This window comes from Cardiocondyla obscurior, linkage group LG13 (assembly GCF_019399895.1).
Source record: "Cardiocondyla obscurior isolate alpha-2009 linkage group LG13, Cobs3.1, whole genome shotgun sequence".
In the NCBI taxonomy this organism is placed as follows: Eukaryota; Metazoa; Arthropoda; class Insecta; order Hymenoptera; family Formicidae; genus Cardiocondyla; species Cardiocondyla obscurior.
Genome location: NC_091876.1, coordinates 5,543,052 through 5,557,630, shown reverse-complemented (window position 1 = coordinate 5,557,630; position 14,579 = coordinate 5,543,052). Strand labels below are relative to the sequence as shown.

At 32.2% G+C, this 14,579-nt stretch overlaps 6 protein-coding genes and 1 non-coding gene across 12 annotated transcripts; 5 read left to right on the top strand and 2 right to left on the bottom strand.

Annotated features, from left to right (window-relative positions):
• Positions 1 to 9: 9 nt before the first annotated feature.
• LOC139107770 (THUMP domain-containing protein 1 homolog) lies at positions 10 to 1,542 on the top strand. The gene is made up of 5 exons (XM_070665596.1): positions 10 to 332; positions 426 to 584; positions 673 to 917; positions 993 to 1,212; positions 1,299 to 1,542. The coding sequence occupies exons 1-5, from the start codon at positions 120 to 122 to the stop codon at positions 1,443 to 1,445; spliced, it is 984 nt and encodes a 327-aa protein (XP_070521697.1). The 5' UTR covers positions 10 to 119; the 3' UTR covers positions 1,446 to 1,542.
• Positions 1,543 to 1,767: 225 nt separating this feature from the next.
• Trnaq-cug (transfer RNA glutamine (anticodon CUG)) lies at positions 1,768 to 1,839 on the top strand. The gene has a single exon. It is a non-coding gene; the product is annotated as a tRNA-Gln (tRNA).
• A 175-nt stretch (positions 1,840 to 2,014) lies between these two features.
• LOC139107778 (uncharacterized) lies at positions 2,015 to 3,522 on the top strand. Its single transcript, XM_070665610.1, has 5 exons — positions 2,015 to 2,244; positions 2,349 to 2,458; positions 2,543 to 2,881; positions 2,946 to 3,213; positions 3,295 to 3,522. The coding sequence occupies exons 1-5, from the start codon at positions 2,189 to 2,191 to the stop codon at positions 3,389 to 3,391; spliced, it is 870 nt and encodes a 289-aa protein (XP_070521711.1). The 5' UTR covers positions 2,015 to 2,188; the 3' UTR covers positions 3,392 to 3,522.
• Positions 3,523 to 3,614: 92 nt separating this feature from the next.
• On the top strand, positions 3,615 to 5,582 carry LOC139107777 (aryl-hydrocarbon-interacting protein-like 1). 2 transcript variants are annotated; one of them, XM_070665607.1, is made up of 7 exons: positions 3,615 to 3,766; positions 4,115 to 4,206; positions 4,284 to 4,463; positions 4,536 to 4,704; positions 4,781 to 4,967; positions 5,049 to 5,191; positions 5,263 to 5,582. In XM_070665607.1, exons 2-7 carry the CDS (start codon positions 4,132 to 4,134, stop codon positions 5,463 to 5,465), a joined length of 957 nt encoding a protein of 318 aa, XP_070521708.1. In that variant the 5' UTR covers positions 3,615 to 3,766; positions 4,115 to 4,131; the 3' UTR covers positions 5,466 to 5,582. The 2 variants fall into 2 exon arrangements, with proteins under 2 accessions (XP_070521708.1, XP_070521710.1); XM_070665609.1 differs by lacking the exon at positions 3,615 to 3,766 and adding an exon at positions 3,787 to 4,011.
• Positions 5,583 to 5,691: 109 nt separating this feature from the next.
• Spase22-23 (Signal peptidase complex subunit Spase22-23) lies at positions 5,692 to 7,495 on the top strand. The gene is made up of 5 exons (XM_070665611.1): positions 5,692 to 6,364; positions 6,627 to 6,702; positions 6,904 to 6,990; positions 7,084 to 7,187; positions 7,262 to 7,495. Exons 1-5 carry the CDS (start codon positions 6,222 to 6,224, stop codon positions 7,389 to 7,391), a joined length of 540 nt encoding a protein of 179 aa, XP_070521712.1. The 5' UTR covers positions 5,692 to 6,221; the 3' UTR covers positions 7,392 to 7,495.
• Positions 7,467 to 9,907, bottom strand: Noa36 (zinc finger protein 330 homolog Noa36). Its single transcript, XM_070665606.1, has 6 exons — positions 9,423 to 9,907; positions 9,181 to 9,351; positions 8,493 to 8,724; positions 8,241 to 8,405; positions 8,094 to 8,165; positions 7,467 to 7,983 (listed from the first exon to the last, which is right to left on the bottom strand). The coding sequence occupies exons 1-6, from the start codon at positions 9,540 to 9,542 to the stop codon at positions 7,787 to 7,789; spliced, it is 957 nt and encodes a 318-aa protein (XP_070521707.1). The 5' UTR covers positions 9,543 to 9,907; the 3' UTR covers positions 7,467 to 7,786.
• A 267-nt stretch (positions 9,908 to 10,174) lies between these two features.
• On the bottom strand, positions 10,175 to 14,524 carry Tfb1 (transcription factor B1). 5 transcript variants are annotated; one of them, XR_011546564.1, is made up of 10 exons: positions 14,118 to 14,135; positions 13,378 to 13,580; positions 13,091 to 13,292; positions 12,824 to 12,980; positions 12,197 to 12,736; positions 11,762 to 12,089; positions 11,488 to 11,663; positions 11,271 to 11,389; positions 10,693 to 10,801; positions 10,175 to 10,575 (listed from the first exon to the last, which is right to left on the bottom strand). XR_011546564.1 is itself a non-coding variant. In XM_070665605.1 (9 exons), exons 2-9 carry the CDS (start codon positions 13,529 to 13,531, stop codon positions 10,783 to 10,785), a joined length of 1,695 nt encoding a protein of 564 aa, XP_070521706.1. In that variant the 5' UTR covers positions 13,532 to 13,580; positions 14,380 to 14,524; the 3' UTR covers positions 10,175 to 10,782. The 5 variants fall into 5 exon arrangements, 4 of the variants coding, with proteins under 4 accessions (XP_070521706.1, XP_070521705.1, XP_070521703.1 ...); XM_070665605.1 differs by lacking the exon at positions 14,118 to 14,135 and adding an exon at positions 14,380 to 14,524 and having other exon boundaries at positions 10,175 to 10,801; XM_070665604.1 differs by lacking the exon at positions 14,118 to 14,135 and adding an exon at positions 14,167 to 14,307 and having other exon boundaries at positions 10,175 to 10,801.
• Positions 14,525 to 14,579: the final 55 nt, after the last annotated feature.

Below are 14,579 nucleotides of genomic sequence, written 5' to 3'. Positions count from 1 at the left end.
ACCGCAACCGCATCGACTGATCGATCGTTTTCTTCTTCCTTCCTCTTTTAGTTGGCATCAGTGGTGGTCCGGTGGTCGCAGGTTTCAGATTCAGATAGCGTAATAATTAAATAAAATAAATGGAGACGAATACTGTGACGAATATGCGAAAAAGAAATTATAAATACGCAGGTAATCGCCACGATCACAAAAAACGTAAACAATTTGTATTGGAGACTGGATTGACAGGTTTTTTATGCACATGTAATTTTCACGAAAGAGGTTGTGTTGCTGACGCCTACAGATTACTGAATCTGTTTGCCGATGAAAAATCTGAATCAGACATAAAAAAGGTATTTAGATACAAATCAATGCACAAAAGTTGTACACAGTATTTTCAAGAATTAACAGTTTATTATTAATGTATATGCTTTTGTTATTTTAAGGAATTTGAAACATCAACCTCAACAAATACGTTCGATGATAAAGTTGATAAATCTTTAAACGTCGCTAATGAGATTGAAGACATATCGACTGCGTTAGAAAAAGAAATCAGTGAACTTCAAACAGAACGTGAGATGCCATTGCCCTCTCGAAAATTTCAAGTATATTTGTGTTGTAATTGTTAGCTTAACATTGTATTATTAAAATTATTTTATTTAAAATAACATTTATTAATGTTGTTTTGTATAGGTTGTAGATACAGGTGTTAAAAATATGATTTTTATATCAAGCACTTTACCAAATCCATTAGAGTTGGTTACTAAAATTGTGTCTAAGTTAGACAGAACTAAAGAGCAATGTACCAGATATTTGCTAAGATTACTTCCAATTGAAGTCATTTGCAAAGCATACATGGATAATATAAAGACCAAAGCAAGTGATCTATTTGAAAAATATTTTGCCCAAGAACCTAAAACATTCAGCATTATATTTAAGTAAGTTAATTGGTGTATCTTGTTTAACCAAGTTAATACTTTATATTTTATGAATAAAGTTAATAAAAATTTTAGCCGCCGCAGCAATAATAGTATTAAAAGAAATGAAATTATAGAAGATTTAGCAGAAATAATATTAAAGAAAAATCCAGGAAATAAAGCAGATTTAAAAAATCCAGACATAGCTGTAATTGTTGAAGTGATACGCGGGTTTTGCTTACTTTCTATTGCTCCACATTACTATAAATTTAAAAAATATAATCTTTTAGAAATATGCAACAGTACAAACAGTAAGGTAAAACTATATGAAAATTATTGTATTTATTTTATTTGTTAAATGTTATCAATATTTTTGAAATGCATTAATTGGAAAATTTTTAGATATCTCCTAAGGCAAAATCAATAAATAAGGACGATTGTAAAGATGATTCAAATATAAGTGCACTAGATACAGTAAAACAAGAAGAGATTATTGCTGATGATAAAAACTTGGATACACAAATAGAAAAAAAAGAACAAATCAGTTAAGCTAATTTTCTTATTTTAAATATATTTGTTTGTAACATATAGGAAATATTTTATATTTTATAAAAATATGTTAATTGTAAATAAATGTCACAAAATGTACATTTTATAAAATAGTTTTAATGTACCTTTTTTTATTAATTATATTTAAATAGTAATTTTGAAAAATATTAATCTGTTTATTATCTAAGAATAGAAAAATATCTTATTACAAAATTGTTTAATAGGAAGCTTATTTTATTTTTAAAAGTTAAATATTTACTCTTTACAAATATGTATTGTTAGATTTAAAACAATATCAAGTACAAGAACGTTCTAGGGACAAGGTCCCATGGTGTAATGGTTAGCACTCTGGACTCTGAATCCAGCGATCCGAGTTCAAATCTCGGTGGGACCTATATTTTTGTTGTAACCTGCGCATATTTTTCAATTTTTTGTAAATATTAAGACTTAAGATTTATCGTTGTATGATATTTTTATATTTTATCATTAGTATATATCTTTTAATTCTACTGTTAGATCTTCGATTATATTGATAGACTGTCCTAAAGTTCGGAAAACATGACACTAACTCCATCTGTGAGGTAAAAATAATAATATATTTGTGTTTACGAAAAGCGTTGAGAGTTTTGCGAAAAACAGAGCATTTAGAATGAATTAGAATTCAAAAGATTAGTTTGTTAGTTAGAAGAATACAACTATCACAGTAGCAGTTTAACTTCGAGATATCTGACATACAGCAAACGATGGAAGAAAATAAGGACAAACAAAAAAATGTTCCAAAATTAGGAGCTGCTTCAAAGTAAAATTATTGGTTATAAAATATATATATATATATATCTTAATTACACGTTGTATAATTTAAAACTTTTGTATTTTAATATAATATAATGCATATTTTCGCAGAATTTTAAATATATCAGAGATTGGAGGAAATCTAACATCTGCAAATGTTTCTAAAATTAGTTCTCGCAGTAGAGCAACCATGATGCCAGGCGATATTGCACAACTTCGTAGTAAGGATGGAATATCATTTACTGAAATTCATTAATTGCTTGATTTGCTCTCGTATATTATTAGTACTCTAATGTCATTTATAGGGGAATCAAAAAAGAAAGTTTCTGTATGTAACCAAACAAATGTATCATCTATGCTATTGGAAGAACAGAAGAAAATGCATACTGAACATGAAGAGAACATAGAGCTTGGACTTTTATATGATAAGTATTTACAAACTATAATGATGGATCTTATAATAAAGAAAAAGACTGAAGAAAAAAAGAAACAAATAGTTACTCAATTAGCCACAGTGGCACAAGAGGTTGACAGAGATATGCAAAAATTAATTAAAATTAAAACAAGGGAACGTGATATAATAAATTTAAGTTTGGCACAAAAAGAAGTAGATGCTCAACTAATTGCAGTAACAAGATGTAATGGTAAGATTTAAACTTATTAAAATTGTATTAAATTATTTGTTTTTCATATTTATATTTTTTTTAGATGATAAAACATTTAAAATTGTAAAAGACATATTGTTTAAATTACAATCTCTTTTGGAACCTCTGGATATATTGCAATGTAATGGGTTAATATTGCCTAATACAGAAGATGAGTGGAAAAAAATTCAGGAAATGTTAACAAAATGTTCAAATGTTTTAAAAAGAATCACGAGTTTAATTGGCTCAAAAGGCGAAACGTACTGTGCGGTTAATGACAAATTAAAGAATTTTACAAAAACTAACAATGAAATACAAGATCTTCAAGAAAAGTATGCTACAAAATTTATTTTGAATGACTGCACGACATCGTAATGCATACGATTTTATATCTATTTATTTTTTTTTTTCAGATTGGAAAAAGCGCTATGTAATTTACAAATATTGATGTTAAAAAATGCTTCGATATCATTGACATTTAATGAAAATAAATGTGATACTCTTGAATAAATTATTTAAAATTACAATAATATATAAAATACAAAATTGGATAACTTTAAAATTTAAGAAGTATTTTTTACAGATGCTTTGCAAAATGTATTGAGCTGTTGTAAGAATTTCCCCCCCCCCCCAAAAGTATTATAATTAAATTTAATTTAATAACATTTTACATTTTTTAATCCCATCGTTATCACGCGACACGATAAATCGAAGTACTGATGGGACTCAACCGCGCTATCGTCACCGAATGCAAATCGAGGTAGTGATGGGAGTCGATCAACGCCAAGCCAGACGTGCTGTTTTTCAGTAGTACATCTCAACTCGTTTAATTAGAAGAATTTTATTCACGATTTAGTTAACGTTGATTAATATACTATAACATATGTACGTACGATTGTTTTTTTTTAATATTATAGTTACTGCTTACAGAATTTATTCTCGATCAACGTTTGAAAGTTAAAAGGTCTAAAATTCCGTTTAAGTTTATGAAATTAATCCTGCTGATATATTTCACTATAACGTAAAATACAAAAGCGTAATTACGTGCATTAAAAATAAATTGATTTTATTGACAAATATATATGTTAATGTTTAGCATTCTTAAAATAATTAGTGAGGTTATGAAACTGGTATGAAAGCATATTGCTCTTGCACTTTAAATTATTACCTTGCTTAATAATAAAAAATTAATTATCTGTCAAGAAATACATTATTTATTCCTTAATTATCTAGATGCAGACACTATCATAATGAGTGATGAGTATATAGTCAAAACTGTTCTTCATGCTGGGTCACAAGTTCTTAATTTTATACCAGGAACAAAAGTATATATTTATAATTTTTTTTAAATACATACGATTTTTGTTTTAACTTTGTTACAGTTATCTCTAACTAATTTCAGATTATATTTCATTTTAAAACCACAAAATGTAATTCTGAAAAAACAGTGATAGATGACAGTAGGACAATGGAAAACCCAATGGAACTCATATTAGGAAAGAAATTCAAATTGGAAGTATGGGAAGCAATTTTACAAAAGATGGCTCTGAACGAGGTTGCTCGTTTTAAAATACATAAAAGTGTATGTAATATTCTTCTTGCTAAAATCATGCATCTAACAGAGAATATACTTTTATGATAAATTCTGTTTCAGCTAGTGACTGCATATCCTTTTGTTTCTAAGACATTAAGAGAGGCTGGCAAGCCACAGTCACAGAAGCGTAATCATCATTGCTGTGGTGTTACACTTCAGAATGAAAGCATCGGTTATCCTGATTTAGATGAACTTATAAAATATCCACAAGATCTGGAATTTACAATAGGTAAGTAATACAAAGACTGCACAAACTTAAAAATTTTATAAAACAAAATTATTATAAATATTCTTGTATTTTATAGAGCTTATCAAAGTGGTATTACCAAACGAATACGAGAAAGAGTCATGGCAAATGACGGAAAAAGAGAAGCTTGAAAGTATTCCACATTTGAGAGAAAAAGGAAATGCGTTGTTTAGAGAAAAAAATTATGACGGCGCGTCTGAAATATACGCCAAAGCGATTGGGATATTGGAACAACTCATGCTAGCGTGAGTCTTTGAAGTTTAGTTGTGTAATTAAATGTGAAAACGTTATTACAATCTTATAATAAATTAATATTTAATTTTTAGCGAAAAACCAAACGATGAAGAATGGTTATCCTTGAATCAAAAGAAGATGCCATTGCTATTAAACTATGCACAATGTAAATTGTTAAATAAGGAATATTATTCAGTTATTGAACATTGTACAACAGTTTTAAAAACAGAGCCAGGTATATTAATATTTTATTATCAACATTAGATCGTTAGAAATCAATTTCATTAATTTCCTTTTTTTTTTTAGATAATGTAAAAGCGCTATATCGAAGAGGTAAGGCATATATTGGTACATGGGATAAGGAAAATGCTATTGCCGATTTAAAGAAGGCTGCTAAAATTGATCCTTCTCTACACAATACGGTCGAAAAAGAATTACAAATATTTGCAGCAGCTATTAAAGAAAAAGATGGCATGCAAAAAGAGAAATTATCAAAAATGTTTAAATAAGCGTGTATAATTTATTTAAATTTGGTTTTAGTTCGGTTTCGAACTAAACAAATATAGCGATGGGTTTCTATCGGACTTAGGAGTGAACTGAGTACCTTAATAAAATTAGTTAGATAACTTCGACTTAAAAAATTTTTTTAACTTTAAAAAATAATAATTCCTTAGATTTTTACTTTTTACATTTTTGCCTTAGGAGAAAAGTCATATGATCGGCGCCCAGAACTAGTGCAGAACCAGTGCAGTTGAAAAGAACAAACCGCACTACAGTTCTATCGAACACGGTGCAAATGGAAACGTGTCGATTGGACACAATATTCTGAAAATGTCTCACGATGGTCCAATGAATGGCGTCCATTTGCGCCGTGTCCAATAGAACTGTTTAAGTGCATCGTCCCCCTTTATTTTCCCGCAAAGAACACTACTATTCCTTTTGGCCAATTTTCGTTTTAGTTCGGCCAAAAGTCATCTTTTTCGTAAAGCGCCTATTGCGTTTGATCCCCTTGTGCTATTCTGTACATACATACATACATACATATCCACGAAGTACGACAACGTACGACGTATGGATTCGTTTATGAACGGAAACCGGTGACCATCACATCACATTGAGCTGCTGACGTTGAAAGTTCTGAAGAGAGCACGGGGAAACAATGCGCATTGGTTAGAAATTTAGTTGATCCGTACAGCTGTGTTGATTAAGTTCATTTAATTTGATAGAAACGACCAAGATTATTCCCTGTTATCGACGGCACGATAATGCACACGTTCCTAACACGAGGAAATGCTATCTTAGCATATACGTTAAGCGTGTCAGCCTGCCTCACATTCTGCTGTTTTCTCTCGACAGTATTTATTGATTACAGGGCAAACGCGACGTTAAACACAGTTAAAGTTGTCGTGTAAGTACCAAACCTAAATCGATCAATTTATCATATTGTATAATTTATTACAAAATTCAAGATGTATTCGCAATTAAATTGCATTTATATATGTACCAAAAAGATCCATATTGTATGTGGGAATCTCGATTTTGCCAGAAAACAAATTTTTATGCATGCATTTTTTATGTAAACGTAAAACTCGAGCTATTTTAATATATCAAATATTAAAACATTATCTGAATGTTTGAAATTTCTTTAACAAATATATTTTACTTTACAGAAAAAATGTACCAGATTACAGTGCATCGAGAGAAAAGAATGATCTGGGTTATTTAACTTTTGATCTACAAACTGATATCCTTTTCACACAATAGTTTGCTTTAAACCAAAGTTGAATATTTACTCTAGCTTATCTATGGCATATAATTTCTAATTTTTATGCATTTAATTAAAGAATACTTACTGTTGATTAAAATAGTTTCATTCACTTTTTATAAAATAGCATTGTATTTAGTTCATGTATTTTAAATTATATTTTCCTTACAAAACTTTCACATCTCACTCCATTGTTTAACTGGAATGTTAAGCAATTATTCTTGTATCTCACAGCAGAATATCAGACAGAAAATAATGAATTTAATCAGGTATTTATATTTATTAATTTATAATGTGTATTATTATCCCTATTTAATAGATTATTAATAAAATGACTTAACATCTTGTATTTGTTTTGGCAGGTAGTACTATGGGATAAAATAGTTCTTCGTGGAGATAATGCTGTACTTGACTTTAAAAATATGAATACAAAATATTACTTTTGGGATGATGGCAAAGGCCTCAGGTAAAATTAATTATTGCAAAAAGGATCGGTAATTTTTAAACTCTTAAATAATGAATACCTTTTTGTTTTTGCAGGGGAAATAAGAATGTAACGTTAACATTGTCTTGGAACATTATTCCAAATGCTGGATTGTTACCTAGTGTTAATGCTCTTGGTTCTCACACTTTTGCATTCCCATCTGAATACACAACGTTGCGTGTATAACGCATATTTAAGTATATGTGTTAAGATTGTGTATTATGATTTTTTAAGACTTATTTAAAATGCATAAAATTCATGTACAATAAACAACGTTTATTTCTTCATGACCACATTTTTTTACTGCATCCAGTAATTGTTGGATACTCGATTTAGGTATTCCGCATACATATATATTTTCCAATATATATATATTTTAACCAGACTTCAAAGATTATACAGATTAATTATGAGTGTCTAAAAATTGGAAGTTTTAATCTTTATTTTACAAAATATTAAAATTATTATTTATTTTCAAAAATAGTAATTTTTTTCACGCATATTTGTGCGTGTTTAAACTTTTTGATAATTTATATTTTATTTATAGAATTATTGCCATTATACACATTTGTAAAGAAGTGTTAAACTTTAGTTTTGCTACTGTCTGGCATTTCTTGTATTTTATTATCTTTTTTTACTTCCTCTGAGCTGGACGATTCATTGTCATCGTCATCCTCTGTATCCTCCTCATCTTCGTCATCGTCATCATCATAGTCGTCATCTTCATCTTCATTGTCGTTGGTATAATTAACAGTCCCATAACAAAACTCTCGATTTTCTATCGTAGAAAAAAATTTTTTTTTTCTCAAAGATGTTTTTAAAAAACAAATTAATTACAAATATTAAAAATTTTTAATTTCTATTAAAAAAGGAAGAAAATTTCATTACCATTATATCCATTTTCGTCATCAGATTCAGATGGCCCACCATGGTTTTGTCTGCCAAACTTATGAGTTCTCGCTTTAAAAAGAAATAACAAAATTAGTTTAACTTATTTAAAATATTTTTAAAACAAAAATCGTATTCAATACTAACTGGACATGCTTAGATCTTTAGTCTGTGACGTTTCGTAGCTGCACTTTGGACAAGGAATAGGCTTATTCTTTTCATATTTAAAACCTTTTCTACGAACGTGATCTTCGCAATAGCATGTCTTACACCTAAGACAAGAGTATTGTCCCAAACGATTACACGACTGACCTATAAATTTAAAATAATATAAAAATATAATTAAAATTAAATAACAATGCAATATATAAAACTTGTTTTTTTAAATAACATCGCTACATTTAAAACTTTCTGCTTCCAATACTTGGCAGGATGCTTGATGCTCGAATTGATCGTCTTCACATAGAAAGCAATCACAGAATGAACATTTGAATATCCTCCCACCATGATCCCAAACTCCTCTTTCACATTCTTGACACACGGCATCCATCAGAGGACAAGTACAGGCGTGACTGGTGAGGCAGCGTCTTCCATGGCATACCCAGGCTTCACAATGATCACATATGGCTCCCTAAAACATTTATTGTAATGCCTTGCTAATAAATCGAAAAAAAATATACATGGTGTCCCAAAGTCATGTAGACAAACTTTGGGGATAGATAGAGCTTGTTAAGGCAAACAGAAAAATCTTATATTATTTCGTAAAATTCTCAAGCGTTATTGAGAAAAAAATTAATTTGTCTAGCTTAAGCGCGACAAAGAAGAGGCGAGCGAGTGAGCGCGACAAGCGACGGCGCTATTCCTACCCATTCGCCTGTCGCGCTCACTCGCTCGCCTCTTCTTTGTCGCGCTTAAGCTAGACAAATTAATTTTTTTCTCAATAACGCTTGAGAATTTTACGAAATGATATAAGATTTTTCTGTTTGCCTTAACAAGTTCTATCTATTCCCAAAGTTTGTCTACTTGACTTTGGGACACCCTGTATATTGCAACTCTATAATACGATAAGACATGCAGATTTACTTACCACCATTCCCAATCCTGTGGTAAAAATCCCAGGATGACGCACCACACAGTCTCCCGTTTTTAGCATGCATTTAATCTTGCCACAGTGAGCGCATATGGGTAGTCGCTGTACACTTTGACAGAAATAACAGAAGGCACGACTCTTTTGTTTCTTATTGCACTTGTCACACTCCTGCAACGCAAATAAAGTTATATATTAGAAAAGATGTAAAGTGTGCTCTTAAATACAATCCAAGTACTTGCCATCACAGAATTGCAAGGAAATTTGGCTAAGTCAATCTGCTCCTTCGCAGCTCTGATCTCCTTCTGCCGGAGTTTTTGCTTCTCGGCCTTCTTTCTCTGGCCGGTCTTCTTCTTCGGCATTCTGCTCTGTCAATGGAGTGCGTTTCGTAACAAACTTACCTTCTTGTCGTCTCAAGATAATGCGTAAAACGCGTATCAATCGATCAATCACACGAATTTTTTTTTCTTCCTGGTTTAATGTGCATCCATGAATGTAACGATATACGGCACAATTGCCTCTTCTTGTATAATTGTGTACTCTAGCTGTTTAAATTATTCTCTCTATAGAAACCACGAATCGATCGATATACAGCTTTTAGTATAGCACTCTTCTTTGCTCGTCGTAATTTTGACATGAGAAGACAATGTGATTTATGTCTTATCTTAGCTCTCTGCTCCGCATTTGCACCTCGCGGAGTTAACCTATATAACCTTTTCTCTCCAGTGACACTTCCTATATTGGGTGCGTTCAGCGCCTGATTGGTGGATATTTTCAGATTTTAAAGAATGTTCCAACCAGATGTAAGAGCTCACTGAGTGATTATTTGCTGAACGTACCCATTGATATTCGAAATGAGGCTCATAGATTTATTCAAAAAGAAATCCAATAATTAATACAATTAAAAATACAGAACAAAATGTTATATAACGTACACATGAATAAAAATTAACAGGATGGGATAAAAGAGAAGCTGAAAGTATAAATACTGATATTAAAAATTCGTTGTCATAATAATAACATTTATTATAATGTAAGAATATATTTATAATTATTACTACTCGAGTAATAATTATAATTAGGGTAATGCGTGAATACAATCATTCGTTATTGTGATAGTACCATTTATATTCTTACAATTGCCAAAATTTTATTGCTACGATAAGATCCGAGTGGGCATTTACGAAAACTCACGGGCTGCCTTACCCGGTAGCATGAGAGAAAAATAGGATTCAACAATTAAGACACTTAGTTGAGTATATCGCAGATATCATAAAGTATACCAATGCCACTGTGTTCTCAGCCAGAACAATAAAAATATATCGAGAATATATCCGGGAATTCCAATTTTTAAAACACTGCTTCAATCGCAATTGTAGCAAAAGGATATCTTAGCTAAAAAAAACAAAAAAACAAGGAGCTTAAAAAATCAACGGTTAAACAGTAATAAATTATTATTTCCTAAGAATTAATAAATACACTTAATGCAAATTGTAATTACGAAAACATTACCAAAACAGAAAATATTAACAGCATTGATGACAGTGGCAATATCACAGTTACTTTGATATCGTACAATATTTGCAGTCGCCCGCCTCTTTCTCACAACTCGTAACTCGATCTAAAATAGTCGCATATCATAAATAGCTGACTATATGCAACAAAATCACTTTTCTTGCATTAATTTATAAATTTATTAAATTTCCTAGAGCGTAAAAAGATATTTTTAGAACTTAACTGTTAAAAACAATTCATTCTATGCATGTTTAAATATACTATTGTACAATCTACAATAAATAAGTAAATTGTAAATTAAATTTGTTTAATGAAAGTTGTGAAATAACAAATTAACGATTGCAATTGAATTAAGATGAACTTGAAAAGAAATTTAAAGAAAATAATTATTAGACGCGTTTATAAACAATAAATTAATAGTGTGTGGTAGCACCCAGTGTAGCTTTGGTTTTTTCCTTTCATGTAAAATACATTGACATTAATATCTAATTACGGTAACATTAAGAAATATGCAATATATAATCAATATTGCTGTATTTATGTTACTGTTTTATAGGATTTTTACGAAGGGCTACCTCATTTGCATTTTTCGCTGTTGCCACACCCCAAACTTTCTATAGGCGGTAGTTAACAATTGATTAAGATGACTCGTCAAGTGTTGACTAATCGCAGAGAATTCTCTTTGTACACGATCCTGGGAAAAATTAAATTTATATATTATAGCATAATATATTTCGTAAAAATATATATCTATGTATGGCTTAAGTCATACATAAATAAGCATCTACTTACTTCAAAAGGTTTCAATTTAGCAGAATGAAATCTGTGTAAAGCTTCGTGCATTCTAATTGCTTTTTCTTCAAGCTGTGGCGTTGTCGGAGGAAAACTTCGCCAAAAATGCCTTAGTAGTTCACAGGCGCACACATATACATTACGTAATTCTTTCTCTAAATCCTTCGGTATTAACTCTACAATATGTATTTAAATATTTATCTTAATTTACTTATCGATATATTTAATAAAGGGAAATTCTAAATATTGAGAATATACTTCAAAAATATCTTACGTCCAAGGCTTTCTTCTCGGAAACCTTTCATTAAAGATCCGCCGGGTGTTAATTCGCCCAAAGCCGATACCGCTGCAGCCGGACTAACTAAAGATGTAGCTGCTTGCCGAGGTAACATATTACCAGATAACCATCCAGATGCTTCTTTCTTTAAATGACTTAATGTAACAAATAATTCTTCCGAAGTTGGTTCTGTATTTCCATATCCTGGTACAGGCCCATGTAGATATCGATCTATTTGCGTTAGATTTAATGGGGCTCCATTATTTATATTTACGTCACAGCTCTGGTCAAGATCATCGTACATTATCTTTTCTTGTATTCTACGCTGTAAATAATATTTAAAAGCATGTAATCGAAGTAGTTATAAGTCGATCAAGATTAACGAATAGCGTTTCGCCACAAGTAAATGTATAAAAAATAAAATAGTTATACCTTTTTAGTCTTTGGTCCGTCATCTGGATCATTATTTTCTACTTTGCTTGCGGATGGTGTAGATCCATTTAATTGAGGTTGATTGATTTGTATCGACTGTTTCGCAGTACTGGCTTTCATAACCATAATGCTATGTTGATTAAATCTCTTAATCATATTTTGATGTACAATATTTCCCGATGTTTTATCCATTTTACTATATCCGCTTCCATAATTTTCATCTAGCGTTTGATCTTCAAAGGAAGTAATATCTACCAAAGGATCATTTATTCCAGTTTGAAGATCTTTTTTAAGTTCTTGATCGTCTATTTTGGCACATTCGGTAAAAAGATCTTTGGTCCCAGCATTGATACGGTCTCGGTGAAAGTAATGTGATTGAAAAAATTTCGTCCAGAAATCGGATTCAGACATTTTGTGAGGTACATTTTCTTGATGTTTCCTTTTAACAGCTGGGTAAGTCTTAAATATACATTCTATTACATCGACAGTTAAATTATATTTTAATCCATTACAACCATCAGTTTGAGGTTTAATATCAGCCTAAAAAATTTAATTAATTTGTTATTAATCGATTCGTTGTCGATCATAATTTATAAACAAGTATCTAACATTATAAAATATGCTTACCAAGAAAGCACTATTAACACCTATTTCTTGACGTTGAATTTTTTTAGCTTGCGTATATTCCGCGGCATGTTGCGACCAAAATTCTTCAGATGAAATAACTTGTGTAATTACTAAATCACGATATAATTGAAGTAACATTGGATGTTCTTGAAGGGTTCTATAAACAAAAGAGTATTAATAATAACATTGCTGCAAGATTATTTGGTAAAAAGTGTATTAAAAAATTTTAAACTAAATTGCTAAAAGTAATTAAAATTAAAACAATACCTATTTTTTTCTTCCAGCTCCTTATTAACTTTTCGCTTAAATTTTGGTAATAACTGTTGCAGTAATTCCTTTACATCATCACGGTCTTTAATTTGAGCTTCTTGCCCATGTTTATTTACAAAGTGAAATGTAGACGACGTACCGTCGTGTAATACTACCTGCAGCTGTATTTTTGATTTTCCTTCAGGTGATATTTTTTGTACTGCAAAGAAATCGATTTTTTCAATTATTATACATAATACATATAATACTTAATATATTTATAACATAATTTCTTAATAACTTACATTTAATATCAGCATATTTATGGCTTACAGATACAGTGTCCCTGTTATCAAGCATCCATGCTATTCGTTCGTTCATCACATATAAAGTACCATCTCCCTTTTTGTACCTTACCTGACTTACTTGCATCAGAACATCTTCCGAGGATGTGGTCATGGTGGATGCAAAGTGTAATATAACTCTCTTAAAAACGTGAGATAAAATCCTGCAAAAAAGGATCCTAAAAATAGTACACATACAGAGATACTTGAACAGGTATATTTTAATTAAGAACAAATTAACGGCACGACCATAAACACCACCTAAACGAAATAATTGTTAGCGCGAGAACGGCAACGGCCATTAAAGTCGGGAGGAAAGCGGACGAAGATACGAGTAACGCCTGCGGTTCACAGGTCCTGTAAAAAAGCTACTGGAGTTCGACGTCCTTGAGTGCATCGCGTAACGATTATAACCGACGCCTGTGCGGTCACGTCGAATAATTTCATGGCGCAGCGGCAAAGAAACGCCATTAGAAACTACAACCAAAAGCGAGATCACTCTCGGGGACGATGATTCGACGTAATTCGCGGCGTTACGGCGCGTCGACGATGAATCACGACGGAAAAAGGCGTCGCGAGGTGCGAGAATTTAGACGAGCGAGAACGACGGTCAGGCGTGCTGAAGCACGTCATTTTCCACCGAATATCAACGTCGCGGCGGGAAGCGGCGGTCCCCGCATATTTCGACGAGGAATACGCACATTTTGCCGCTCGCCGCACACAAAACTGGCTTCGGAGGCGCATATTTACCCGTGGCGAGCCGCCGAGAGCCGCGGAGCAACGTGAAGGTCCGCCGAGCGGTACGGCCATGTGTAGAAACGCACCGCGGCGGACGCATCGGGAGCGCGGCTACAGACGAACCGTCAGTACCGGACAACACCATTGACCCGCGGCGACTGACGGCACTAGGTAGCTCAAGTGGCGATTCGAGTACGGCCGTCGCTTCCTTTGTCGGCCACTTACCCGTCGTTTCGCTATGCCGCGGCCGCCGTACGTTCGCTCGCACATGCGAGCGTAACGAAGCAATCTTACGCGTTTGCGGGCGAGAACGTCTTCGCGAGAGCCCGCCGTCCGAAATTTGTCAAAGATTTTACGAGCGTACCGGCGCTGAGTGGCGCGCCGTGGACGCCGCGCGATTACTTTCGCGCATGCGTGGGCACCGT